Source organism: Poecilia formosa, unplaced genomic scaffold (assembly GCF_000485575.1).
Source record: "Poecilia formosa unplaced genomic scaffold, Poecilia_formosa-5.1.2 Scaffold957, whole genome shotgun sequence".
Lineage (NCBI taxonomy): Eukaryota > Metazoa > Chordata > Actinopteri > Cyprinodontiformes > Poeciliidae > Poecilia > Poecilia formosa.
The window spans coordinates 1-26,810 of record NW_006800896.1 but is presented as its reverse complement, the minus strand read 5'-3'; the positions used below and the strand labels follow the sequence as shown (position 1 = coordinate 26,810).

The following is a 26,810-nucleotide window of genomic DNA, read 5'->3' as shown; positions in this document are numbered from 1 at the left end:
TGTTTCCTCCCCGGGTCCTCCCCGTTTCCTCCCCGTTTCCTCCCCCGTTTCCTCCCTGTTTCCTCCCCGTTTCCTCCCCGTTTCCTCCCCCGTTTCCTCCCTGTTTCCTCCCCGTTTCCTCTCCGTTTCCTCACCATTTCCTCCCTGTTTCCTCCTTGTTTCCTACCTGTTTCCTCCCCGTTTCCTCACCGTTTTCTCCCTGTTTCCCTGCAGTTTACGGAAAGGGGGTGCCGGCCATCATCGAGCAGCCGCTGGAGGAGAGCCACGTCCACATCGGGAAAAACACGGTGACGTACGAGGCGCGGCAGCTCAAGGCGCTGTTCTACGAGGTCACCGGCTGGAACAAATGAAACTCCAGCTCTCCTCGCTGCAAACAGCGACAACCTCTACTCTGTCAGCTTCAGTTTCCTGAACTGCTTTCTATCTTTATACTCAGACAAATAAATGTAAAACTATAATTTATCAAGGATAAACAGATATTTATGATAATAAAATAAATAAAATAAGCTTTTCAAATACAGATGCCTGGAGGTTTTTAATTGATATTAGTTTCACGTTGGAGAAAATTCCTGCAGATCTTTTCTGCTTAGCGCCATAAAACACAACATTTAACAACATTTTCTGTCTGTAAAAACAGAAAATGTTTTCTGGAGTCAGAAAACTTCTGGTTAGCAATAATTCAAAGCAACATGAATAAAATGGGTCAAACTTGGCATCAGGGACGAGTTCATGCAGAAATTTAGTAACAATCAGGATTAATTGTCATATGAACTTAAATCTGTCACAGATGCGAATAGTTTTCATACTTACAGTAAAGAAGTGTGCGTGTGTGTGTGTGTGCGTGTGTGCGTGTGTGTGTGTGTGTGTGTGTGTGTGTGTGTGCTTTTACATTAGCTGAACTTAATCCAGTTTTACAAAGTGGATAAAAACACAAACTTCCAGCATTTTTTAAAACATCAACAAATGTGTTGACACAGCAGGTGTTGTGGACAGTCTGTTCAGGACAGCGGCCTCTTCGTTATGTCCTGCTCTGTCAGGTGAAAGTTCAGGTATCCTCCCAGAGCGCCCACCGCCACCGCTGTCATGTGACTGGAGCAGCCGTCTGGAAACATGAACCAGATCACAACACCAGGATAATTCATCAACACATCCGGCTTTTATTTATCGGAGCTCAGTTAGTGAAGGGACACTAATGACCTATGTACTTTTTGAATCACATTTTAACTAATTTAATCGACAAAACAGGCAATATTTTCAATTCAAAAACTTTTTCTGCTGCTAAATTATTGAATAAATAGACATATGAGCTCAAACATGAAAATATTTGTTGTTTTTAATCTCCTTTGGTCAGAGGTTCCCAAACTTTACCATGCTAAACCCCCCAAACAGCATCAGCTTCTGGGCAGGGACTCTCTTTGCAAACCTCCTACTAAATATGTAAGTAAACTTCTACAACTTCTTTAATGTTTTTCTTACTTTTATTCTCTACTCAATAATTAATACTTTCATAATCGTTTAGCACAAATGCTGCCTCATATCTTCTGAATTTAGTTGATTATGCTATGCTAGCTTCACGAGCAAAGCAGCCTGAGGAAATTGACTGGCAGCCAATCAGAATGCAAATAACATTTTAATAAATTATTTTAACTTGTGTTTTATATTAGTGATTGATTAAAAAATAGATTTCCAGAATTTCAGGAAGCCCTGATCATTCATGGAGCTTCTTTAGAAATGTGAACTGTGGACACTGACATTAGCGTCAGCTGCTACATGGTTAGCATGAAATGTTTAGCATGTAGCAGCTGAGATGTTATTTTCTCTTCGCTGATATGCTAACTCCTAGCACAACCTGAACACAGCTTTTCCAGCGACCAATCAGATCATTTGGAAGCACAAATTAACCCCCAGTGAACCAAAAGAAGCGGCTCGTCGTCCATCGCCTAAACAACATGTTAGCATGAAGAAAAAAAACGTTTTCTCTTATTTCCATGACAACAATCTCTTAAATAAATGATTGAAGTTAAAACATAAGTTGTAAAATAACTGGAGTGAAGAATATTTGGGTGTAAATGCTGATAATCTGCTATTTGATTCTGCTCTGCACTTGATTTTTATCAGAGAATCAAACAAACTGACCTGGAAGTATCTTCTCCCTCCGTTTTACTCTCCGGTGAGGCTGCAGCTGCTCCAGCAGCTCATCTCCAATAATCTGCGAGATGAAGCTTTCTGGGGAAACAAACATGGAAACCACTCTCAGAGACTTCTTAACATGCTGACAGACGATGAAGGGTAAAATTAAACTATAATTAAACTAATTAAAAATTAATAAAAGCAGCTTTTTTATACAGAAAGGCGGTTCTGAACCGAATCTGAGAATCTATTATAAAAGCAAAACAAGATATCACATTTGTTTTAAGTGATATTTTTAAACTTGGTTACAAAGTAACTGTTATTGTAATCAAATGCTATGCAGATTATACTTAATGAGTTTCTGTTTAAGCTGCACAAACGAAACCAGACAATGCAGAGGATATATATATTTCTCTCCTTAAACAGATATGAGAACAAGATTTATTTTATTTGACATTTACACTGGAACTGGAAGACATTTTAAATATCCCAAATAAATAAACAAAACTACAGAAACAACAAAAAATATAATGAATTATGAAGTCTCTGCAAACAAAACTGTCCTTCAAAAAAAGGCTTGTTGAGACCAAAGCACCAAACTGAAGACTTTTACGATCCAGGTTTTGGTAGAAAGAGAGAAACGATAAATCATCAAATGGAAATGATTGAGCTGGTTTTAGTTTATCATGTTTATCATGTTTAATTGATTTGTTGTTATTGTGAAAATGTAACCAGCTGTTCTTATGCCAGGACGTAGCAGCAGATACTCACTGTCCCTCCCAAAACAGCCGACTTCGTCGTCTTGCAGCCTGAGGATGTGCTGCAGCCAGTCGGTTTTCTGGAAGTCGGAAAAACCAGCTAATCCACAAATCAGGACTGTCAACAGAATAGAAGAGGAGCAAAGCTTTAATTTGTTCTTTCTTCAAAGTATTTTGTGCAACAAACTTCAAATTAGACGACTAAGCACTATAATATTAAACAAATGCACCAGACTGTGGATGTGTGGAGGCAGCGTAGGGTTGATGAAGTAGCCAGTTTAAAAGAGGAAATAGAAAATATAATCATAATTGGACAAAATGTTTCTTGATACTCACTGTTTTCAATGAAGATGTCGACCGTTTGTTCGGTTAAACCGTTAGCGACGATGTCCTGGTTAGCCTTCATCATGTTGGAGCAGAAAATGTCTTGGTAGTTTTGTTCAGTCATGTTTTGTCGGGACGCTCGGGTGTCACCTTTCAACAAGTTGTTGCAACCTTTCTGTGATGAAAATACAAACCAGTTACAACAATGAAGACGGTTTGAGATGGAAGTGGAGTCCCTCAGGGCTCTGGTGTTGGTCTACTGGTATTCACTGTGTACACACTTCTATCAGAGACCAATCAGACTTAAATTTATAGTTTTGTGAAAGACTGTAGATGGTTTTACCATTCGGCCAATCATAAAGTAGAGGAGCTGGTGGGACAGGGAGTAATGTGGGCAGCCGAACCGGGTCATGGTGTCCCGGCAGGGCTTGGTGACGATGCAGGGCGTCCCGTTCATCTTCCTGCTCAACCACAAACACACAAACAGACTGACTCCAAACTACATATTAACATGTATCTCCCAGATTACAAAACCTTCCAACGCATCTAAAGCATTTTGGTCGTACCAGGTCCCCAGCAGCAGCGTCAGGCACTTATCGCTCAGCTGCTCGTCGTAACACTCAGAGGTCAAAGTTGAGGGATAAACCAGGCTGGGATCCGTGGAGCGCCACTCCTGAGGAATCATCCAAAACGTCCAAGTCAGCAGCGGCTCAAACTCTGCAGACAAACGATGTGAGCTTCTGTGAGCGACAGCCAACTCTTTTCAGAATAATGTCTTAGATTGGTTTTACTTGGTGGCAAAACGTTTTTATTAGTTTGTTTTCAAATATCAACCTGGTTAAAGAGTATATTATTTTTCTACTGCTTCTGAAAAACAGATCAAACACTTAAAAAACACTCAGCCAGTTTTTGGGAATAAATTAATAATTTTTGGTGTCTGGAAAATGAGCCGTTTCAAAAACCTTCAGAATGAAACGTCATAAATCAGCAGGTGCTGCCTATTACCTAGCAACCCCAGCAAAAGCTCAGGCTGTTACCTAGCAACCCCAGCAAAAGCTCAGGCTGTTACCTAGCAACCCTAGCAAAAGCTCAGCCTGTTACCTAGCAACCCTAGCAAAAGCTCAGCCTGTTACCTAGCAACCCCAGCAGAATTCCACCCATCACCCAGCAACCCAAGCGTTTGAGATAGTAGGACAGGGAAGTGTTTTTACACATGTAGTGGGAAAATTTTAAGGTTTCTATGATAATTAGCTGAATCTATGCACAGCAGTATTATGATTCTTGTGTGACGCATGAGCTCATGAAGAAGACTTCTGAAGGAGTTCAGTTTCTCTGGCCTTAGCATTACCATGCAGTCATTGGGTTGTTTCTTTATCTCTCATGGCTCCAAGTGAAAGAAGACATGTGCTGCTGTCTGTTCTGTAACCAAGTAGATCATCAAACTATGTGAATGAATGAAACTCTCCCTATAAATCTTCAGCTCCAGGCTCTTTCTCCTCACTGTGATCAGTAAGCAGAGACTTCAATACTGATTAAGAATATATTCTTTCTCTGGTTCTTAAAACAGTTTTCCCTCACTCTTTGCTAAAGGAAAATTTCTACAACACACATCTAACTTATTGGATGAAATGTTCTCTAATAGAAATGGGCTTGTGTCGCATCATATTCACACCCCAGGGAAATAGGAAGTGATTGATTACTGATTAAACATTCTTACTCTGATTAACTGAAAAGAGAAAGAATTATAGGAAAGTTAAATTTATTTTATGATTGTCTTCCTGACCTCTGTAGTATTTGGGGTCGTTGAGCCTCAGAGCGGCGACAGCCTTGTCCAGGCTTTGATCGAGGCGGCTGAGCAGAGCGACGGCGGTGGTCCTCTGAGCCCAGCTGACCGGGTCTGTGTGTGGCCAGGTCCGGACCGCTTCCTTCAGCTCGGCTGGAACAAACAGAATAAATCCACAGGAATTAATCCCAGCTTTCACAGGGAGATGTTGTTAGACGGAAAACTCTGGGATGGTCAGAGAGCTTTTATGACCAGTCCTTTAATAATATAATATTAATTTGGTTTACTCAGGTGATCTTGGGATGATATTGAAAAACCTCAAATATTTCAGTCTGACAAATAAAATAAAAAATAAGATAGAAAAACAGAAGAAATCTGCAAGGGACCAATTATTACTTAGATATGAAAAATATGTCACATTACAGAGTCATTCCACTAGGTGGAGATATTTATTTTTATTTATTAATTAATTAATTTCGTAATTTGATCCATGAGGTGCTTTTGGCCTGTCCAGCTCACCCTATATAGTTACTTTGTAAATAAATGTATTTTCTTATGGCTTAAAACCTTCAAGGTGAAAGTAATATGGCTACAACTGGGGATATTAAATTAATTACTTACTGAATTATTCAAATAATTATTCAAATAATAGAATAACATGTTGTAATTGTTTTTTCATTTGTTGTGTTTACTGCTTTACAAGAAAAATCCGAAAAAGATAATTGAAATATTTAATTAGAATTCTGATTTTAGGTGGTTCTTGTGCAGATTTAAGGATTTTGTATCTGCAGGGATTAAAATAAACCTAAAGATTTTAAACAAATGCTGACAAAATCAAATCTTGTGAAAATACACAAAAGACAAAAACAATGATCGTTTTTGTAATTTTTTTGTTAAAAGATTAGAAATATTATTTCTGCGTCATGAAATAATATTTTAATAGTCTAAAGGTTAAAACATGCATAACTGTATTTTTATGCATATTTTCTCCCTGAAGCTGCAGGTTTATCAAGTAAACAGCAGCTGCGCCTGTTTTCCAGCTGCGCTCCTGCAGACCTACCCTGCAGCATGACGAAGCCCACCGCCCCGTCCAGGTTGATGTGCTCATGCTGCCGCTCCAGGAAGGACACCCCGCGGGAGAGGCTGCCCAGCAAATCATCGATCACCTCGGCCCGACTGGCGCACAGCACTGCGCCGAACAGAACCAGCGCCGCGGGCGGTCGGAGCGCCGCAGTCCGCATGTTCCTCTGCAGCCTGCAGGCTCCGGGACAGACGGTGAGACAATAACCAGGAGGACAGATGGTCTGGTGTCCTATAACAGGGGGTGGGTCAGCGGTGACGTCAGCCGGGCCTTCACATATGGTCAAAATATTAATATTCAACTTCCCCAACTCATAATTAAAGATAAACTTTATTTTTTTCTGCTGCTGCTTTACACTTAAAAGACACACAAAAGAGACAAATGTAATACCAAAATGACAATGAAGATATTACCAGAAATGTCAACATTAAATTTAGGAAATAATTAAACTATTAATTTACATGTGGATGCAGTGTCCCAGTTTCCTCCGGGATTAGGGGGAGCGGGGTGAGGCGGACAAATAACCACCGGAAACACGTGACCTCTTCTGCCTGAAGGTTTTGTAGGCGTTGTAGTTTTTTGATTGATTCATCAATTTGATTTGAGATGAGCAACTCATCTGATATCAAAAATTATCCGAGTATATACGAACTTTCAAATAGAAATGTTGTATTTATTTATAACTTATGTGACAAAAAACTGTTCAATCTTGTCTTACATTAAAGCACTGAAGTTAATCAGAGTCTAATAAAGTCCATTCAACTATGCTCAGGTCAGTTGGCCTTGAACAAAGCATTTTACTTTGTTTTGATAATCATATGCAACGTGAATGACTTATGAGCTGATGAACATAATTTCAGATAAATATGTTTGTGGCCTTTTTTATAAATACCAGAAGTTAAATAATTAGGTCATCTTTAACGCACCAAAATCAGCTTCTGATATAAGTAAACAACAAAAGTAGTAGAAGTTACAACCACCACTACTCTGTCAAAAATAAAGGTTACATATTTAGTCATTCAGAAAAACTAACTTTTAGTTGCCAATGATATTAAAAAATGAAGTTCAATGTTTTACTAATATAACGGTATAAAAAATACTAAAAAAGATAACAATGTTTTTAAAACATCCTGTTATCCAGGAAACAAATAAAGCAATATACTTGTTTTAAGGCTTTTATTTTGGTATTTCTGATTGGCGCGGTCTCTTTAAATCTCAAGCCCCGCCCCCTTCACACACTTCCTGACTCTCAAACAAACATGGTGCCGTGCGGTTCCACCGTGGCGCTACTTTCCGTGTTTTCTGTCGTTTTTGCGGTCTTTGTCTCGTGTTTTGTGGCGGACTCCGGCGTAACCGGTCCGGGTGTCTGCCTGGCTGTGGCAGCCGGGATCCTGTCGATGTGTTGGCGGAGGCTGCGGCAGCGGGACGCCGGTTCGGACCGGCGGGTCTGCGTCCTGGTGCTCGGGGACATCGGACGCAGTCCTCGGATGCAGTATCACGCTCTGTCCCTCAGCAAACACGGGTACCAGGTCACTTTTGTCGGGTTTTTAGGTGAGAATACAAACTGTCACCTGTTAGAATTACAAACATCTTATCTGCTGAATGAGACGGATAAAGATAGAGAAAGTTTACAGTGAGTTAATATTTGGAAAACTTAAATGACCGAGATGTTTTGAAAAGTGTAAAATCTGCAAAGATGCGATAAACTGTCGGAAAACAATTCATAGTATATACATCCGTTTTTGTTACATTAAATAACTAACTGTATTTATTCAACTTGCTTATAAATAAAAAATCTGGAAAGTGTGGTGATTCTTCTAAACAAAATCCAGTAATTCCTTCAGATATCAACTAACTAGTAAATAGAGTTCACGATATTAAATAATACGATGGCCTTTGAGGTTTATTGTTGGTTTTAATTTTTATATATATATATATATATATATATTTGGTTGTGTTTTGTGTTGGATATTGAAAATATCTTCCTGTACAAAACTATTATTGGTTTTTGAGTGGGTGAATTTGCAGTATTATGCATTTATTACTTGAAAATGGTCTCAAAAAATATTGTCATTTACCACAATAATTTTTGCAACAATTTATGCTACTATATGTTATTTTACTACTATATATCATGTTCTTTCCACTATGAAATAAAAAACGATCTTAAATTAATGAAATTATAGGATGTACCGATATGACAGTTTGGGCTAACATTGATATCATTATCTATAGTATTGCTGCTGCAACCGAAACGATATTTATACACGTATATCTCATTTGGACGCCGCTAACAATGCTAATATCAACACATTTTTTTTCAGTATCAGTGTTTATAACGATACATTGGATCCATTTCTGATAATTGAAACAGCGAGGGGTTTGAGTATTCGTCATCTTTCAGCTCAGCTTTTGCTTATTGGTAAATCTCAATTCTTGTATGAAATTTGAAACAGAATCTTTTGTCAATTTGCAGAATATTTCCCTTACAGCAGCTGTTGAACTTTTACCACAGTTTGTTTTGTAGTATTTGTGAAGCAGAAGTAACCTTTAATCCCTTTAATGGTGAATTTTTTCTTTGCTCATAATGCAAAACATCTGAGAAGAAGTTAATAAAACTATTAAAACCAGTTTAAGAATAAAACTGGATGTTTTTCAGACTCAAAGCCCCATCAGGACGTGCTGAAGGAGGAGAAGATCCGGATAGTCGGCATCTCAGAGGTTAAAGGTCTTCGAGGTAAACAGAGCTGTGTTTGTTTTCCTGCAGCAAAAGTTCAGAAATAAAAACTGGCTGCTGCTTTTCCAGCTGGACCAAAACTCCTGACGTACGTGACGAAGACGGTGGTCCAGTCGGTGCAGCTGCTTCACGTTCTGCTGTCCCTGGAGCTGCAGGCTCACATCCTGATGCAGGTCAGCTCATCCTCATCACCATCAGAGGAGGAGGAAGAAAAGGAGGAGGATGAGGACGATTGGCTCTAAATGTGCTGCAGATTTACAAACAAAGTTTTATTTTTCCCAGAATCCTCCTGGGCTGCCTGGGATTGCGGTGGCGTGGCTCGTGTGCGTTCTGCGCGGCAGCACCTTCATCATTGACTGGCACAACTATGGCTACACCATCATGGCTCTGAGCCTCGGAGCGTCGCATCCTCTGGTCCGACTCGCCAAGCGGTCAGCGCCTCAGCTTCAGCTGAAACTCTGCTTATCTACAAACAGGGCTGGACAATCAATCAATAACAATCAGTCGTCATAGACATGGGATCAATATCAGTAAATTATGCATCTGACTGCATATTCAGTATATAGAATATTCATTGAACTCCATCCAGAATCGCACAGCATTCTGGGAGATGTAGGCAGAGGAAAGACAAAGTCAGTCACGCCCCCTGGTGGCAGATTATTTCACTTAAATTATTTTCCCATGTTATAAATGAAATATTCTGCTACTTTTTATTAATATTAAGGAACTGTTTACTTAAATTAATCTCATATATCTTTCTGAAGAGTTATTTGTAAGTTAGTTTTATCTTATTTTAAATGTATTTAGATATATGCATTAAAAACTGGACAAAAACACCTGTTGTATTTTTGCAGTGAGACTTAAACCACGCGTCTTTCCACCTAATAAACTGACAGCATGCAGAGTGATAATGCATGAAGCATGAAGTGTTTTTACCTACCAGAGGTTACATCCAGGCTCTCGGGTAGAGAATGCAGTCTGGATTTTATTGCAGCCCCAGTGCAGAAAAGAAGAACAAAACAAAATAAAGACTGAAAACAACTCAGAATCGGTTATATCTGCAGCCTGAAATGCTGAAACGTAGATGAGAAAACATTGGAATAATGTTTGTCCAGTCTCTTCTGTTTAAAGTTTTGTTTGTATTCTTCAGGTATGAACACCTGTTCGGCCCTCTGGCCTCCCACAGCCTGTGTGTGACGAACGCCATGAAGGACGACTTGCAGACAAACTGGGGCGTCGAGTAAGACTGATTCAGATCCTGGTGTCACATCTTCATCTTCCTCTGATCCGTTTCATATCTGCACCTTTAAAACTGAAATGTTATTCATTTATTTCAAACAGGTTTTAAAAACTAAGAAAACAAATGATCAGTAGGAGAACAGGAAAACATGAGCTTACATAACCAAGAAAAAATAATTAGCTTACAAACACTTTACTGTTAAAAACTGAAATGTTACAGAAAGAAGCCATTTAATCTCTCGTCTAAATAAACATTTTAATGATTTACCAGATGTTTAACTCAAATACAGAGTTAAATATGAAATGTAGTTTATAAGTTGTTCCTATTAAATAACCGGGGGCTGGCCGATCAATCAGCTGTATTGATTAATCACATTTTTTTGAATTTCTAATTTTCTGAAAGTCTGTTCTGTTTTTTTTCCACCAAGGCAGCCATCTTGTTTGACAAACATTTGTAGCGTCTATTTATTTGGACTTTGAATTCAGGTAACTCTATGACGAAACGTAAGGGTCAGGCTGCGTTTCTAAATTTTAAAACAATTATTTTACAAGAATAAAATCATAATGCTACAAGAAAACGGTCAGTAACTCCAGAAGATGAAAAAGTATAATAGAAAAGTCTTATTACAAAAATAAATGTGTGATATTTGGAGGATAAAGTAATAATTGTATAAGGACTCAATACGAATTAAACTATCTTTTACTCATTAAAACAACTTTTTTTTCCTCAGTCTTACGAGATTTTTCTGGTGAAATTGAGTTTTTATTTTGCTAATATTATGACTAAATTCTTGTGCGTAAACAGAAATTCCTGCAGATTTTCACTAATATTCTGTCATTTATTTTTTTAGAAAAAAAAGTGAGAAAACGAATAATTAAAATCGGCTGTTATGATAAATCTGAGTTTTAGTTTTTAAGCCGTTTGGCCGCGTGTGTTAAAACAGACAGATGAAGTGTTGTGGTTTCCAGGGCAACCACTCTGTACGACCGGCCGGCCTCCATCTTCAGAGAGACTCCTCTGGATCTGCAGCACCAACTCTTCCTCAAGATGGCCGACACTCAGCCGCAGTTCAGAGCCTCAGGGTGAGCGCTGGAGATCATCATCATTATCATCACTATTATTATTATGGGATGGAGAAAATGACAGGAGAAGAGTTCATTCATCAGTTCATTCATTATTCATCCATCCATTTGTCTCAACATTCAGTTTTGTTCTTAGAAACTGAGCATCCAAACAATTAATCATCCATCCATCCATCCGTTCATTCATTCATTCATTCATTCGTTCATTCATTAATTCGTTCCTGCTCTGCCTCAGGTGTTTGTCTGTTTATCCCGTTAAATATTTAGTGTTTTAAAAATCTGATCCTGATCCGTTTTCAGGTCCGACTCTGAGGAGACGGAGGCGACTGCGTTCACCGTCCGTAACCCAGGCGACGGCGGCGTGACCCTGAGGTCGGACCGGCCGGCTCTGCTGATCAGCAGCACCAGCTGGACGGGTGAATGACCTCCCAATGACCTTCCATGTTTAGCCTGAAGCCTTCCTGAATGGTGACGTTTTCTCTCTGCAGAGGACGAAGATTTCTCCATCCTGCTGGATTCTCTGCAAGGTACAGGATTGGTTTCTGAAACGAGCCGACCCGAAACGGGTTTATTCTGATGTACCTGAACCAGGTCGGTTTGTTTCAGAGTACGAAGGCTTCATCAGAGGAGGAGCGCCGCTGCCGTCGCTAGTCTGCGTCATCACAGGTGAAACCGTTTTGGATCCAGATGCAAGAAAAATGCAGAAACTTCAAACTAATTCAGCTACATTTCATTAAATGTAAGTTAGTTTGAAACTCTGGTGACGGATCTGGCGGTGCATTTGTGCAGGAAAAGGTCCTCAGAAGGAACACTACAAGAAGCTGATCGCCTCGCTGCATTTGGAGCGCGTGAAGATCTGCACGCCGTGGCTGGAGGCCGAGGATTACCCGCTGCTGCTGGGTAGGAAAAACTGGAGTCAAAAACTGGTCCATCACATAAATAAATATTTTTATTTACCAAGTTTTATTTATTTGAGGATCTGTTCCATAGAGAAAGCCCCACCTCTTGTTTGATTATCCTAAGATAACGACCCAAGTCATTTTCCACCAAAAGTGATTTTTCTTTGCCAAAGACATCTTTTTTTTATTACCAAAAATTACTTTTGGTAAAAAAGTGCCGTCCCTCATCATGTACTTTCGTCCCTCGTCGTCGTTCTTGTCTTTTCATCCTCCAGGTTCAGCAGATCTGGGCGTCTGCCTCCACAAGTCGTCCAGCGGTCTGGACCTGCCCATGAAGGTGGTGGACATGTTCGGCTGCTGTCTTCCTGTCTGCGCCATCCACTTCCACTGGTGAGAAGCTTTTAATCGGACCAGACAGAACCCACAGCTTCTTTTTCCTTTCTAAGTCCTTCTTTCCTGTCCCACTTTGCTTCGGGTTTTTCCTCCTTTCTAACTTTGAATCCATTTTTCACTTTGTTCCCTCCTTCCTTCCTTGTCCTCATTCCTACCATCTCTCCTTACGTGTGTCCTTAATTTCTACCCTTCTTGTTTTCTTCCTTTCTCATCTTTTCTCCCCTAATTGTCTTTTTCCCTCTTTTCTGTTCTACCATGTCTTTCTTTTCTAAGTCCAGCCTGATGTTTCTTCCTTGTCCTTCCATCTTTCATAGATAATAGCCTTATTTATCCTTTTGGCCCCATTTTTCCTTTTCTTATGTTTTCCCTAATTCCTTGTATTCTTTTTTCATTTTTCCTCCTCTGCTTTTTCTCTTGTCCTTTTCTTTCTCATTAATTTGCTTTTCCTTCCTTCCAAACCTTATTTCCTATTTTCTTCCTTCCTTCATGTTTGCACACACAGATACTAGTTTAGATTTTTGAAAAGCGTCCATGTTTCCTGCAGCCTGCAGGAGCTGGTGGAGCACGAAGTGAACGGTTTGATCTTCAGGGACTCTGCAGAACTCGCCCAGCAGCTCAAGGTGAGACGATCCGCTGAAGCTCGACCTGCAGGACCAAACGCAGCTGCGTTCACAACTTTACTGATGCAAACCCAAAACATGCAGCTCTATCAATGTTTCTGCAACATTAATGAAGCAGACGATTGATTGGAATCCAGTTTCAGCATCCAGAGAAGATTTTCAGTCATTAGTCGTCCGTTTGAGCGAAGTCGGCTCCTTCTTTACGTCTAAAAGAATTGGTGTCAAAGGTTTGTGCAGTAAACATTGTTTGTGCCGCTATCATTTAAAAATATGAACTTTTCAAAGGTCAGAGGTCATCAATATCTTCAAAGCAAAAGCAGCACAAGCAAAATGTTATGCTGCACAAGTGTAGCTGATTACAGAGGTGGGTAGTAACTAGTTACATTTACTCAATTACATTTGAGTACTTTTGGGGAAAAATGTACTTTTAGTAGTACTTTAACACGCTGTACTTTTTACTCTCGAGTCCAATTTCTGGATTTTCTTCCCACTGAATGAAAAAACAAACATGTTTTAACCAAAAACTCACCAGACTCAGACACACACCTGCAGCTTTTACTTAAGTTTTTCATTGAAGGAAACTGAATAAGAAAATTTTATTTTTGCCTAATTTTGTTAATTTTTGCTAATTATATGAATTCTTCTGATTTTTGTCCTTAAAATACAGAAATTTCCACTTAACTTTATATTTTGGTCCATCTATTGATGTAATTTTTAAATTATAATTTGATCAGGACCTGAGTAGACGTTTTTACCAAATACTTTTATTCTGAAGTGATTTCTTGGATGGTTACTTTTTACTTTTACTTGAGTAAAATATGTTGAAGTAATATTTAGTCTCATTTTAGTAAATGTTTGGTTTCTCTGCCCACCTCTGGTTTATTGACACCAAATTTATCTGATTTTGTAAATTTGGGTTTACCTCTGACCTGTGGAAACTTTTTTTATTAATATATTTAAAGTGATAGCAGCACAAAACCTTTTTGCAGCACAAACGTTTGACTGTGTTAGATTTGAAGACGTTTTGGGGGAAACTCCACTCGGGTCCCAGGAAGTGACTCAGTCTGTTTTCTTCTTCTCCTTGCTGGTTTCCAGTCTCTCCTCTCAGAGTTTCCCAGTTCAGACGGCAGACTGGGAGCTTTCCGGAGGAACCTCCGCGCCAGCAGGGGGCAGCGCTGGGACGATAACTGGGACCAGAATGTTCTGCCTCTGCTGGTGGCTCCCAGATGAAGAGGAGCTTTCAGCCTTCCTGGACTCTGACAGAAACAGGAAAAACTGCTTTAATCCTGATTTATGTGATTTGTAAATAAAACGTTGATCCTGCAGCGTCGGCTCACCTGAACACTTTGATGAGTTCTATTGGAGCCAGCCGGTCGTAGGGAAACACGGCGCTGACGGGTCCGGTCAGAACCTGGTGGCCCAGACCTGCAGCCTCTGCAGGGAGGAACCGCAGGATGTAACTAGTTACATTTAGAGTAACTTTTTAGAAAATAAAACTTTTAGGAGTAATTTTACTGCACCTTATTTTTTAAAGTTCTTATATTGTCATTGGAAGTACTTTAGTTTTAACAAACTGTATAGACTTTATAGACTAGAAGTGCTAGTTTTATAAGTTTTATGTTGATAAATATGGAAACAGAAAAGTGCTGATTCTGATTTAATTCATTATTTTGTAATTATTTGTATTAATACCAGAATTTATGCCTAATTTTTAGTAAAAATTAGGCATAAAAATTAGGGCCTTGCTAAAAATGTTTTTAAAATGATGTTACAAGAATAAAGTTGTAATAATGAGAAGTCATGTTACCAGAATAAGAGTCATTATGAGAATAAAGTCCAAATAATACAAGAATTAAGTCGGATTATGATAACAAAGTCTGTAATCTCGTCTGACTCTATTCTCGTGATGACTTTATGCTCATATTATTATGCTTTATTTTTATATCATTACTCGAATTACGACTTTTCTCATATTTTTTATTCTGGTTCTGATACTTTGTTGTAATCTGAAGACATTGTAAAATATTGAATCTGATTTTTCGATCAAGTCCTCTGTAGTTTAGTTGCCTTTTTACCGAATACTTTACTTATTGAGTAACTTCTTGGACGTCTACTTTTTACTTTAACTTGAGTAGAAATATGTTAAGTAGCGCTACTCTTCTTACTCGAGTACAGTTTTTGGGTCCTCTACCCAGTTCTGTGGAACCGGACCGGGACTGGAACTCGGTTCCGGCTCTGAAGCGTCTTGATCCTCACCGAGCCGCAGCTTGAAGCCGCCGTACGTCTCCAGGTTTCTGATGGTGGAGCAGATCAGGATCTCCGCTGCCGCTGAACATTTCAGGATCTTCAGCAGCAGATCCGCCAGACTTCCTGCGACTTCCGGATCGTACACCACGTCTGCAGGAGATGGGAGGAGAGTCACCGAGGGGCGTGGCCACACAAAGGACCACACCTGATTGGACCTGATTCCTTTCTTTTTGATATCATTAGCTTACTTATCTGGGACCGGACTTTCACTTAAGTTTTTTTTTTTTAGCTTACTGTTGTAACCAAGAGCAACAGAAGACTTGTTAAGCACTTAAATATAATAACAGCCCTCGAGCCGGACCGAACCTGCAGCGATCACCGTGTCGGGTCGGATCCGGCGGATCTGCTCCTCCGGCGCCGTGGTCCAGTCCAGCTGGTCCACCGTGACAGATGGACTCTTCCCGCAGCCGAGGCCGTTCAGACGGACGTTTTCTCTGAGTTTCTCCAGAACCGCGGCGTGACAGTCGCTGAAGACGAACCGGACCGGACTGCAGGAGCGGCACACGGTGATTCCGGTCAATCCGACGCCGCTTCCCAGCTCCAGAACCGACCTGAACGAGAGAGCCTGTTAGAACCCAGAGTTCTAACGGGAACCGTTTCTAACGTTACACAGTAAAAACAATAACAGTATATTTTGGTTTGTTTAGCCAGTCAGAGAAAAAACTGGGAGTTAATTTTCACCATGTTGTTCACTCAGTTATAAAAGTCACAGTCCCACAGTAAAAAACACAAAAGCTAAATATTTAGCTTGGAAAATAAGTACTTAATTTGGAACTATATGTATAGTTAAACAGTTTGCAAATTAAATATTAAGTTTGCAAAGTTTAGTTCAAACAGCTACTCAACTAAATATTTAGTTTGACAAGTACATGTTTAGTTAAGAAAACAAAGATTTACTTTGGAACTAAACATTTAAAATAAATATTTGATTTGGAATTAGTTATATGCTTAATTTCAATCTAAATATAAAGTTTGCAAACTTAATATTTTCTAAGCTAAATATTGAGCTTATGAAGTAAATATTTAGCTTAAGCTAAAAAATCTTTAGTGCAATGGTTAGTTTAGAACTAAAAATGTAAACTGTCTATTTAATTTAGTTATATATTTAAATATTTCATTTTGTAGCTAAGTATTTAGTTTGAAACCCTGACATTTATAAATGCATAAGCATCAAGTATTCATTATTGCTGTTAATTTTTTGCTGTGCAGCTTCACACGGCTCTGCTGCGGCTCAGGTTCAGGTGAGGTCACACCTGCCGGTGAACACCTGTGGGTTCTCCAGAGCCCACTCTGCCAGGTAGAGAGCAGCTTCCCAGGTCACCAGGCCCGTCGTTCCCTCAGAGATCACAGCCACGTTTTCCAGAAGGCTGATGGCGTCTCCGCTGGGCTGCGGCACAAAAACCACGTCCAAACTCTGAACACGACTAAATACATTTAGTTATAGTTTAAATGACTAAATTTAAATTCATTTAAACTGCAAGCTCAGGTATTTATTAAATTAAAAAGTCCAAATGTTATAATTTAATTACACAACTTGTACATTTCCTCAAATGATTATGAATTATTACATAAATTATTAAACAAATATTTAATTAATTTAATTCAAATTCAATTTAAATTATGACTAAAAAAAATTATTTGTATATTTATTAAATTGTGCTGCTTATTGCAGTGGATGGACTGAAGCTGTTAGTTTGTTTCTGCTCAATAAATCCTGGTTCTCCGCTCCAGTGACGGAGGCGATCAGTACCAGGAAGTAGCTCTTGTGGCAGTGCGGCGTCTCCTCCACCCCCACCACCTCCGCCAGGGCGTCATACAGCTCATCCAGAGGGTCGCAGCCTGCAGCCTCCTGCTGCACAGACACACAACAGCCTATTAGTAGGAATCACTGGAAATCAGAAATTACTGGGAAAGAAAATAATTTCTGTTGTGAACTTAATGAAACTGACCCGTTTGATGAGCTCAGAGAGGAAAATCCTCCTGAATCGGACCGATGGTGGAAACTTTCCACACAGAGGATGAAGACATGTCTGTAAAAAACAAAAACACTGGATTATTTTAGATTTAATTCAGATTAAACAGAAAGTAAAGTTCTGTGAGGATCATCCCACCTGCTTCAGTAGCTCTGAGATGAACTCTGATGACTTGTTGCTCTGCAGCTCATTGTCTAGAAACTGTTAAAATCAAAGACGGAAAGATTCATCCTTTAAAAAACAAAACGGGTGCATGACTTTGGTTTGCAAAGATGCATAACTTTTGGAGCCATTGCCTAAAACTAAATCAGAAATGATCCAAAACACAGAAGCTAGAATGCAACAGGAGAGACACAAACTGTTGTAATGGCCTAGTCAAACTCCAGACCTCTATCTGATTGAAATGCTATGGAGGGATATAAAGAAAGTTGTGCAATATAAATCCACTGCTGAGTGTTTTCGCAGCCGGAGCTTTCAGAAACTGAAACATTTTATGTGTGATTATTGCCCAGCAGCTGATCTCAGTGGGTGTTTTAAATTAAAGCCTCGCAGCAGAATCAGGCAGATTTTCAACGGAGTTTAGCGGCGCCTCAAACTCACCGTCCAGGGAAACGAAGCCAAGCGGTTCATGGAGAAAAACGAGGCCCGAAAATCCCGTAAAATATCCTCAGGTTTCCTCTCTTTCTGCTCTGAAAGCGCCATCTTCCACGTGTGTTTGTTTACTTCCTGCTTACCCATAGTTCAATGCGAGGTTTACTACTGCTCCTGGGTAATGTAGTTTGAATGCAATTAATAATATTTTTACATCAAAATGATTTACTAATTATGTTTATAATAGGTAAAAGTTGTTATTAAAATGTTTTAGTTGTTTTTAAAATTAAATGTTGACATTTAAATCAAACACATTTAAAATAAAATAGTGAAATTACAATCCTGCATGAAACGGAGCTTTTAGATCTTCTTTATCAGCTGAAAGTTTCCTTCCCGCTCTTTTTTTTGCGGTGTCACTGCGGGAGCAGATAAAACTCTTTACAGTTTGGATGTTAACAGCAGCAGCCTGACCTGGTGAGTAAAAAACAGATCAAACTTTCTATTTATTCTTACATAAACTTAAAAAAAAAGTTTACATTTAATATAAAATGAAATATTAGATAATAATTCTGTAATGTCAAATGCAACTGCTTTAAAATGTATTACAAAAACAGACAAGGCTGTTGACACTATGTGCGTCAACATATAGTAACAAATCAGCTGGAATTTATTCATTGCAATAATAAAACTATTATTTTGTATAACATTGCAGTTTGCAGTCTGTCCATAGTTTTAAAGTTGTTACAAAGACACACAATATATTATTTTTCAAAGGAAATTATAGAACTAGCCTGATGTAAACCAAATAATACAATTACTAATCATTAAAAAAATCAGTAAAATTATTAAAATAATTTATTATGTAGTTAATAGTAACTACAATATATCAATTATATTAAGCAAATTGTAAAATAATCAGATGTAAATGAAGGAATAAAAAATACATGTCAAGAAATGGACCACAATTTTGTTAAAAAAAATATTAAATAGGTTAACCAATAAAATTAAATGACAGCAAAAGTAACTTTAATTAAAAAAATACTAAAATGGTAAAAAAAAATTAATATTAAAAGAACAAAATAAGTAGCAATATTGAAAAGTCAAAAAAATAATTAAATAAATGCAATCAATAAATAATTAAAAACTGAGTCTAGTCGATATCTATGTCTTTGATAAAAAATGATTAATAAAATTCAACCAAGAACTCAGGAATAAAATACATAATGACAAAAGAATAAATATTGCCCTGTAAGTATTTCACTCAGTTCTAACAAATATACATAATACCAACTTTAAGTATTAGTTTCGTAGGTTTTGTATTGAAAAAAATGACTTGGAGAAGACAAGCTATAATTTTGCCTGAATTTATCATGCTGTAATTGTGTAATTTATTTATAGAAAAGTTTTATTCATTATACTTTAAAATATCAGATTTTGCAGACAGATTACGATTCTGTCTGTTGCCGTAAGTCATTTTAAACATATATTAAAATTTATTTTTCAGTCAACAAAATTCTCTCCATGTATTTTTATGGTTTTTCACCAAACTTTGTAGAAGGGAACAGAACAAACACGCCTGTTTCTGTTCGGACACTTTAAGTGACGGACTATAAACAAATAAAATGGCGACGTTGTTGAAGTAGAAAAACCGGAGTCGGAAGGAGACACCGTTTAATTGTGTTAAGGAAGGTAAAATTAAAGTCTATCACACTCGCATCTCGTTTTCCATCATGCTCCCCATCAGCTCAACAGTTTGTTTGTTTAATGGAGCTTCTGCGTTTTAATTTAGCGTAGATTTAAGCGTTTTAAGTCGATGAGCTGTCAGCAGGAGTTTGACAGGAAGAACCTAATATACCAACATTACTTATTCATTTTAATCACTTCTGCTAATAAATATTTCTCGGATGACAGCTTCGTATTTTGTTATCAGCTAGCTCTACAGTTGACCTACTTCCTCCTCTTGGATTGTGAAATCGAGATCACTGCCGCAGAAATCAATGAGGTTCCAGCCCAGGGCTCCCCGTGTTGCCATGACAACCACAACGGGGCGAGTGAAGGGCGAAAGGAGGCCAGCGTTCTCACCAAACTCCACTTAAATACTGTCCGATTTGGAGGCTTTCCTCGGATTGCGCTTATCTGTCAATAGACACAGTTTACCTTAAATGAATGAATATTTCAGGCTTTGATTCGGCGATTCGTCATTACATTCATCTGAACCTCCTTTCCATTTGGTTTCAATTCATCAACAATGTCTCCTTAAAGGATTTAGATGTCTGCAGTTGTTTTGACGTTTTTATGGCTGCCTAGCACATACTACATTTCCTACTGTTCGTTTTTGCTATTAATTTTGCTACTAATGAAGATTACTAATTGATTTGGATTAGATTTAACCTTTTAAACCCAGTGGAAGAAGGATGAATTGTCCTGTTTTCAGTTTAGTTTTTTATTTTTTTTTCTATTTTTTTTTTTTTACAAAAATAAAGACAAAAACCTGTTCATCTCATTAAATCGAAATGTAATCAATTTATTACAGTTATTTACTTCAAGAAGTGAAACATACATCTTTATTGCAAACAGACTTATAAATATTAGGTATTTATTTCTAAAACTATTCACTTAAAAATCATTAATTATATATGAAATGTATCTTCCTCCTTTTTCTCCTCCTCCGTCATTCCAGTGTAAAGTTTGATCCAACATTTTTAACTTGTTAACATTGAACTAATTGAATATTTCTTCTGTTTATCATCAGAGCTGTGGACGTCATGGTGCTGAAGATCTTCTTCCCACAGTGCTGCAACCGGGCGGAGAGCGGGCTGCTGGTGGGCCGCTGGATCTCCGGCCATGACTCGGCCGTGGTGCTGGCAGTCATCCACTACCCGTTCATCCCGGCTCAGGTCAAGCAGTACATCCAGCAGGTCGGTGCGACACTAAATACTGTCCTGTGGTGAATGAAAAAAATAGACGTTACAGACATAAATTCATTACACTTTCATGTGCTGATTTTCCAAACCTCTTTGTGCTGTCTGGGTGTGTTTACGATCAGTTGAGACTTTAATGTTGGAAATATGATTGATAACGAACTAAATCTGCATGCAGTATGTAACTTTTATAAAAAAATATATGTTTTTAACATATTAGCTAAAACTGTGACAGTTTGCTATGAGACAGATAATCTGTGAAAAGATCGAATCTCCTCCACCTTCTCCCTCAGCTACACTGCAATACACAAAATGTTACCAAGTATTTTTGGTTTAGTTTCTAGTGCAAATTGAAACAAGTCAAAATAACTTAAAAGTAACGTTTCTGGAAGATATAGAGGCTTGTTTGTTCATTAATAATAATAAAAAGTACTTATTCCATTGGCAGATAAAGTGAAAAAGGGAGAAATGTCCTGTTATAAGTGATATAATCTGAGTGATTGACAGCGCTAAGACCCGCCTCCTTGTTCTGATTGGTTGTTTCTAATCACTGGAAGAAAGTGGATCGGTTTCATATTAAACTGTCTCAGCATGGTGACAGTTTAAACAAATACGTAAAAAATATATATTTTTAATTTACATTCTGCAGCTTTAGGACTTGTTTGGGTGAGTCAGGGTCCGGTTAAATTATTTGGACTTCTTCCCTCTATGCTGTCGTCCCAGATGCAGGCTCAGAGTGGCGTTGATCTGTCGGTTCTCGGCTCCTGGAGTCTCCCTAAAGACGGGCAGGAGGGCATGGAGAGCTTCCTCAGGGACCTGAGCACCATCTTCCCCCAGGAGCGCTGGCTCCAGATCAGAAGGCAGTTCGGAAAGACTGGCTTCAGCTGCGAGGTGCTCAGCCGGGACCAGAGTGAGCGCCCCCTGCTGGAGTTCAGGACAAGAGCAGCAGTCAGAGACAGTTTACAAACAGCCTTCATTTACTAAAATTAATGTTGTTTCCTTCCTCAAAGATTCCTGAAAACTGGATTTTTGAGTCTGGAAAAATCTGGATAATCTTTGGATCCATCCATTTTCCCTTAGTGGGGTCGGGAGGGGTGCTGGTGTCTATCTCCAGCTAACGTTCCGGGCGAGAGGCGGGGTCACCCTGGACAGGTCGCCAGCCTGTCGCAGGGCAACACAGAGACACACAACCATGCACTGACACCTAGGGAGAATTTGGAGGGACCAATTAACCTGACAGTCATGTTTTTGGATTGGAGGAAGCCAGAGTACCTGGAGAAAACTCACAGGGAGAACATGCAAACTCTGTGCAGAAAGACCGGGGCCAGGAATCGAACCCAGAACCTTCTTGCTGCAAGGCAACAGCTCTACCAGCTGTGCCACTGTGCAGTCCTTATCTCTGGATAATCTGGAAATCTATATTTCAAACATTTTAACAACAAAGATAAAAAATGTAATAATAATAATAAAACAGAATAAAACCTTCATAATGAGTTGGAGCAGCAGCAGAAATAATGCTCATCAATCAGAACTGTTAGCTTGATTTTTATTTGATCATTTAATAAATATTTTATTTTATTATTTCAGTCAAACTAAAATCATCTCATATTCATAAATTTCTTTCTTGGCGATAAAAACTGGAAAATTTTCTCTCCTCCAGTTTGCAGGAAGGATTCAGGAGAAAAAGCAGAGAAGAAGAAGAGCGAAGAGGACGACGGCGACGCAGAGCAGGAGGATGAGGAGAAGGTGATCTTCGTCCACTACGAGCAGAGGAAGGTGATGCTGTCGCAGCTTCATCCTGTGGAGGCCCAGGAGTCTGGGGACGGATCAGAACCTCACTCTGAGCTCAGACAGGTACCAGAGGACCAGAGACGATCCGGGTTCTGAAGGTTCTGAAGGGTTCTGTTCTTTCTGAAAAGTGTGGCGTGTTTTTGTGGCCTTTAGCCTCTTCCAGCTTTGATCATCTGGAGCAGAGGTCTGCAGCCACTGTGTATAAAGTGGATCTAGGTCTGGACTTTGACTAGGCCATTCTAACACATGAATCAGTTCTGATCTCAACCATCCCATAATATTTCTGGCTGCTTGTTTAGAGTCATTATCCAGCTTGTTTGGTTGATGGTTTATTTGGACGTCCAGTAGCCGTTGCTATAACAACGGCTGTTCTTCGTTTCTCTTCCTCCTCTTCCCTATCCTCCTCCTCCTTCTTCTCTTTCTACTTCTCCTTTTCCTCCTCCCCTGCATCCTCCTCCTCTTCCTCCTCCTCCTCCTCTTCCTTCTCAGGTGTTTGGGACGGTGGCTCGCAGCCAGCCGCTCTTCGTCCTGGACCGGTACGATGACGGGCCGCTGCGGTCGACCCACTGGCAGTCTGAGGGCCGGGAGGCCAGCATCGTGGTGGAGCTGTTGAAGCAGGCCTCGGTTCCGCTGGGCCTCCTGCTGGGCCGGATGCTCTCCGTCTGGACCTGGATCTGCAGCGCCCGGTGAGGAGAACCGGGCCGGAGCGCAATCTTTAAATATCAGGGAGAACCGCTGAGAAATACACTCTGAACTGGGAAGAGCTGTGTCTTTCTTCAAAGTTTTATTAGTTACAGTTAAAATAAATAAACACAACAGTAAATAAAAATGATTATTAGTTTTGAAGAAAACCTGCAAATCGTCTCAGACGGGAAAAACAGACTAAACTGATTTCTGGCTTCACTGTACAAAAAGGTTCTGAAAAATTAAAAATGGGTCAAATTTTCCTCCTGGTTTCTCCTTGATGGCCTTTAAATGAGAAGCTGGGAAAGAAGTCAGAGACCCCTCCCCCACCTGTTCTTGCACACTGCCAGTCAGCTGGCTGAAACATGGCTGCCACACTTTTCCACAGAATGTGTGTCTTTGTTGCTACAGATGCTTAATAATATAATAAAATATGAATAATTTTATTCATGTAGTTGTTTTTTTTTCTCCAGTTGTTAGTAAAAGATAAAATTTGTGAATAATCTCATTGAATATTAGAAACATATTTTCTCTTGTTATGATTTGCAGATTAAATTAGATTTTTTTATAAAACCATAAGTTTTTACTTGCATGTTGTTAATCAGGTTTTATTCTCGTCCAAATCGAGTCGTTTTATGGAGAAAATCCCCTGAAAACGTTTTAATGTCTGAACCGATTTCAGCCTGAATGAGTCATAGTTCCAGCCTGAACCCGGTCCGGTTCCGGTTCTGGTCCTGCTGCCTCCCTCTGACCTCCTGCCGTTTCTCCCAGGATCCTCAGCGTCTTCCCGCTGCGCTTCCTGTCCTCCAAGCTGTCCACCTGCGTCCAGCTGAGCTACAGAACCGAGCGGCTGCAGACGCTGGGCGCCCCACAGGCCGACGCCCACATGGACTTCATGAGGTGGGAGGAGGTTCTGTCCCAGAGGGACGCCGGGCCGGGTCAGACCGGGTCCGTCCCTCTCACCTGTCCCCCTGTCTGTCTTGCAGGAAGGCCAACGTCCTGGTGTCCGTCCTGCTGGACGTCTCGCTGGGCGTCCTGCTCATGTTGTGGCTCTACAGAGACCAACACATCGCCATGCTGGCCAGCAACATGGTGCCGGCCGCCGACGTGAGTCACAGCAGATATGGGATTATATAGAGATTATATAGAGATTATATAGAGATTATATAGAGATATACTGTAGATATAGAATGGTGGGTCTGGGTTGGATGTCTGAACATCCAACCAACCAAAGAGTCAGTGAGTTTAGACCAGGAGTTCCCAAACTTTTCCAAACAGCGTTGACCTCTGACCTCCTTATCAATCCCACAGACAATGCTACGAAGCACGTAAATAAACATCAAATTTTAGAATGTTTTTTATTCACGATTCAGTAATTATTTATTCAGTAATTATTTATTCAGTAATTATTTATTCAGTAATTATTTATTGCCTCCTACTGTCTGATTTTAGACGCCCATTAGTTCTGTGGCAGATAACATGTAATTATTTTATTACCAGATAATGCAACTTTTCAACACGATCCACTGTTTTGATTGTAAGAAAATGTGTAATGTTTTATATTAATCACATTAAATTTCATTGCATTGCCTCTGTTCTTACAGCTTTTTGCAGCAGTGTTGGTTCCTTTGGGCTTTTTCTTGCTTGAGCAGCAAAATAACTTCATGAATTTGACTGGTAGCCAATCAGAAATTACATTTAAATACATTTTTAAAAATGATTGAAAAACAAAAATTATGATGAGACATTTAAGATTTTTTTTTTATGGTATTCAGTTTTTTGTTTTTTTTGTTTTGTTTTTGCATTCAAGTCATTAACTGTAAATGTTCCTTCCTGTGACTCATAGCCGGTAATTTCCCAGCATGCCCTGCTCTGTCTCCACAGAGCGTGGCACAGCAGCTGGAGGAGCTGCTGCAGTGGCTGATGGGAGCTCCGGCCGGCCTGAAGATGAACCGGGCCCTGGACCAGGTTCTGGGCCGGTTCTTCCTCTACCACATCCACCTGTGGATCAGTGAGTCTCGGACCAGAACCGACCAGAACCAACAGCGTTCACCAACATGAGGCTCATCTCTGCATGTCGCCCTGCAGGCTACATCCACCTGATGGCGCCGTTCATCCAGGGAATCCTCTGGTACGGAGGCCTGTCCGCCTGCCTCGGCCTGACCTTTGCCCTCTCACTGCTGTCTGACATGGTGGCGCTGTTCACCTTTCACATCTACTGCTTCTACGTCTACGGAGCCAGGTAACGATGGACGGACGGACGGATGGATGGATGGATGGATGGATGGATGGATGGATGGATGGATGGATGGATGGATGGACGGATGGACGGACGTTCGTTCAGATTAAACAAATGAAAGGCCAGCGATGTGTTGGAATTAAAGCTTTTCTACAATGGATTATCAGGGCCATGCTAAGTAAATATTTGTTTTTAAATTAATAGAATAAAGTTATAGTAATTTGACAATAAAGTTGTAATATTAGGAGAATAAAGTAGTGATTTTATAAGAACTCCTGCAGGAAAAACCAGTCAGACCACTGGGTTAAAATGAGGAATGTTGAGCATCCAGTTACAAATAAGGAAATATTTAATCTTTTATCACATCAGCATCAAGTTATTATCACTTTGAAATGATCATCCAAACAACTGAGTCGCAGAAAGAATCACTGAATTGCCGAACTGATCATGTCTGATATTCATAACTATCAAAGCTTTTTACTCATTGAAACGACTTTTTTTCTCATAATTTTAACCCTTTTCTCCTGGTAATATTGCATCTTTACTTTCATAATAAAACTAAACAAATTCTCAGCCTAATACTCTGTTGTACATTTTAGTGTCGTCCCAACATCTGATTTTTAATGATTTTAATCCAGTTTCTGTATTTGTAATGAAAATTGTAATATGTTTAAAAGCCTGCAGGGGGCAGTGTTTGTCAGACATTTTAATTACAGATGTCTGTAAAGAGACTAATGCTGTTTACTTTGAGTAAAACTCAAATATTTTCATCAGATTTTGGTTCAGAAGATTCTAAACTTGTCTAAATAAAATAACTGAGTTATTTTAGAGATGTTTGACTTTATCCTCAGAGGAGAACCGTAGTTGTTGTTGTTTCTGTAATTACAGGTTCTGACCTGCACAGCTGCATGTTTTCTTCACATTTTTGGGTTGGATTTCATTTTTTTTTATCGAGACACGGCCCAGCTGTGGCCAACTATGGGGACTATGTGCCTCCTGTGTAAAATCCCTACAAACACCAGGAGCAAATAGAGAAGTGGTGATGCAAGTGAAAACTCACACTTGCCGTTGAAACCAGATATTTCCATACTCTGAATAAAAAGACACAGTGTCTTTCACTGTCTGAAGTTAAATCAAACTAAACTTTTCTGGTTGTAGCTTATTTAGAATTATCCAAAGTATTTCTCTTTACTAAATAACAGAAAACTTGGCAAGAAAATTTTTAAATTCAAGAAAAACTTTTCTTGAATTTAAAAA

At 39.4% G+C, this 26,810-nt stretch overlaps 5 protein-coding genes across 6 annotated transcripts in view; 3 read left to right on the top strand and 2 right to left on the bottom strand.

Moving 5' to 3' along the window:
- Nucleotides 1-895, top strand: part of ift70 (intraflagellar transport 70) — a 14,270-nt gene extending 13,375 nt beyond the window's left edge. Inside the window, exon 19 of the mRNA XM_007543976.2 lies at nucleotides 214-895. Coding sequence (XP_007544038.1) covers nucleotides 214-350 — 137 coding nt within the window. The 3' untranslated portion in view covers nucleotides 351-895. The remainder of the gene's footprint in view (nucleotides 1-213) is intronic.
- Nucleotides 517-6,317, bottom strand: cunh16orf89 (chromosome unknown C16orf89 homolog). The gene is made up of 8 exons (XM_007543978.2): nucleotides 6,056-6,317; nucleotides 4,996-5,148; nucleotides 3,779-3,929; nucleotides 3,556-3,673; nucleotides 3,225-3,387; nucleotides 2,902-3,006; nucleotides 2,137-2,226; nucleotides 517-1,102 (listed from the first exon to the last, which is right to left on the bottom strand). The coding sequence occupies exons 1-8, from the start codon at nucleotides 6,234-6,236 to the stop codon at nucleotides 999-1,001; spliced, it is 1,065 nt and encodes a 354-aa protein (XP_007544040.1). The 5' UTR covers nucleotides 6,237-6,317; the 3' UTR covers nucleotides 517-998.
- Nucleotides 6,318-7,295: 978 nt separating this feature from the next.
- On the top strand, nucleotides 7,296-14,389 carry alg1 (ALG1 chitobiosyldiphosphodolichol beta-mannosyltransferase). The gene is made up of 13 exons (XM_007543973.2): nucleotides 7,296-7,627; nucleotides 8,736-8,813; nucleotides 8,883-8,986; nucleotides 9,096-9,244; nucleotides 9,964-10,053; nucleotides 11,022-11,135; nucleotides 11,436-11,551; nucleotides 11,624-11,662; nucleotides 11,742-11,801; nucleotides 11,925-12,035; nucleotides 12,310-12,424; nucleotides 12,972-13,047; nucleotides 14,143-14,389. The coding sequence occupies exons 1-13, from the start codon at nucleotides 7,336-7,338 to the stop codon at nucleotides 14,275-14,277; spliced, it is 1,479 nt and encodes a 492-aa protein (XP_007544035.1). The 5' UTR covers nucleotides 7,296-7,335; the 3' UTR covers nucleotides 14,278-14,389.
- eef2kmt (eukaryotic elongation factor 2 lysine methyltransferase) lies at nucleotides 13,920-18,094 on the bottom strand. Of its 2 annotated transcripts, none has more exons than XM_007543974.2 (9): nucleotides 17,928-18,094; nucleotides 17,466-17,528; nucleotides 17,304-17,384; nucleotides 17,105-17,206; nucleotides 16,608-16,741; nucleotides 15,661-15,905; nucleotides 15,304-15,444; nucleotides 14,385-14,481; nucleotides 13,920-14,303 (listed from the first exon to the last, which is right to left on the bottom strand). In XM_007543974.2, the coding sequence occupies exons 1-9, from the start codon at nucleotides 18,063-18,065 to the stop codon at nucleotides 14,288-14,290; spliced, it is 1,017 nt and encodes a 338-aa protein (XP_007544036.1). In that variant the 5' UTR covers nucleotides 18,066-18,094; the 3' UTR covers nucleotides 13,920-14,287. The 2 variants fall into 2 exon arrangements, with proteins under 2 accessions (XP_007544036.1, XP_016522709.1); XM_016667223.1 differs by having other exon boundaries at nucleotides 17,105-17,203; nucleotides 17,928-18,084.
- A 1,407-nt stretch (nucleotides 18,095-19,501) lies between these two features.
- LOC103132210 (phosphatidylinositol N-acetylglucosaminyltransferase subunit Q-like) lies at nucleotides 19,502-25,590 on the top strand. Its single transcript, XM_007543979.2, has 9 exons — nucleotides 19,502-19,607; nucleotides 20,671-20,836; nucleotides 21,563-21,749; nucleotides 22,500-22,693; nucleotides 23,120-23,316; nucleotides 24,086-24,214; nucleotides 24,301-24,421; nucleotides 25,199-25,325; nucleotides 25,403-25,590. The coding sequence occupies exons 2-9, from the start codon at nucleotides 20,684-20,686 to the stop codon at nucleotides 25,558-25,560; spliced, it is 1,266 nt and encodes a 421-aa protein (XP_007544041.2). The 5' UTR covers nucleotides 19,502-19,607; nucleotides 20,671-20,683; the 3' UTR covers nucleotides 25,561-25,590.
- The last annotated feature ends 1,220 nt before the right edge of the window (nucleotides 25,591-26,810 follow it).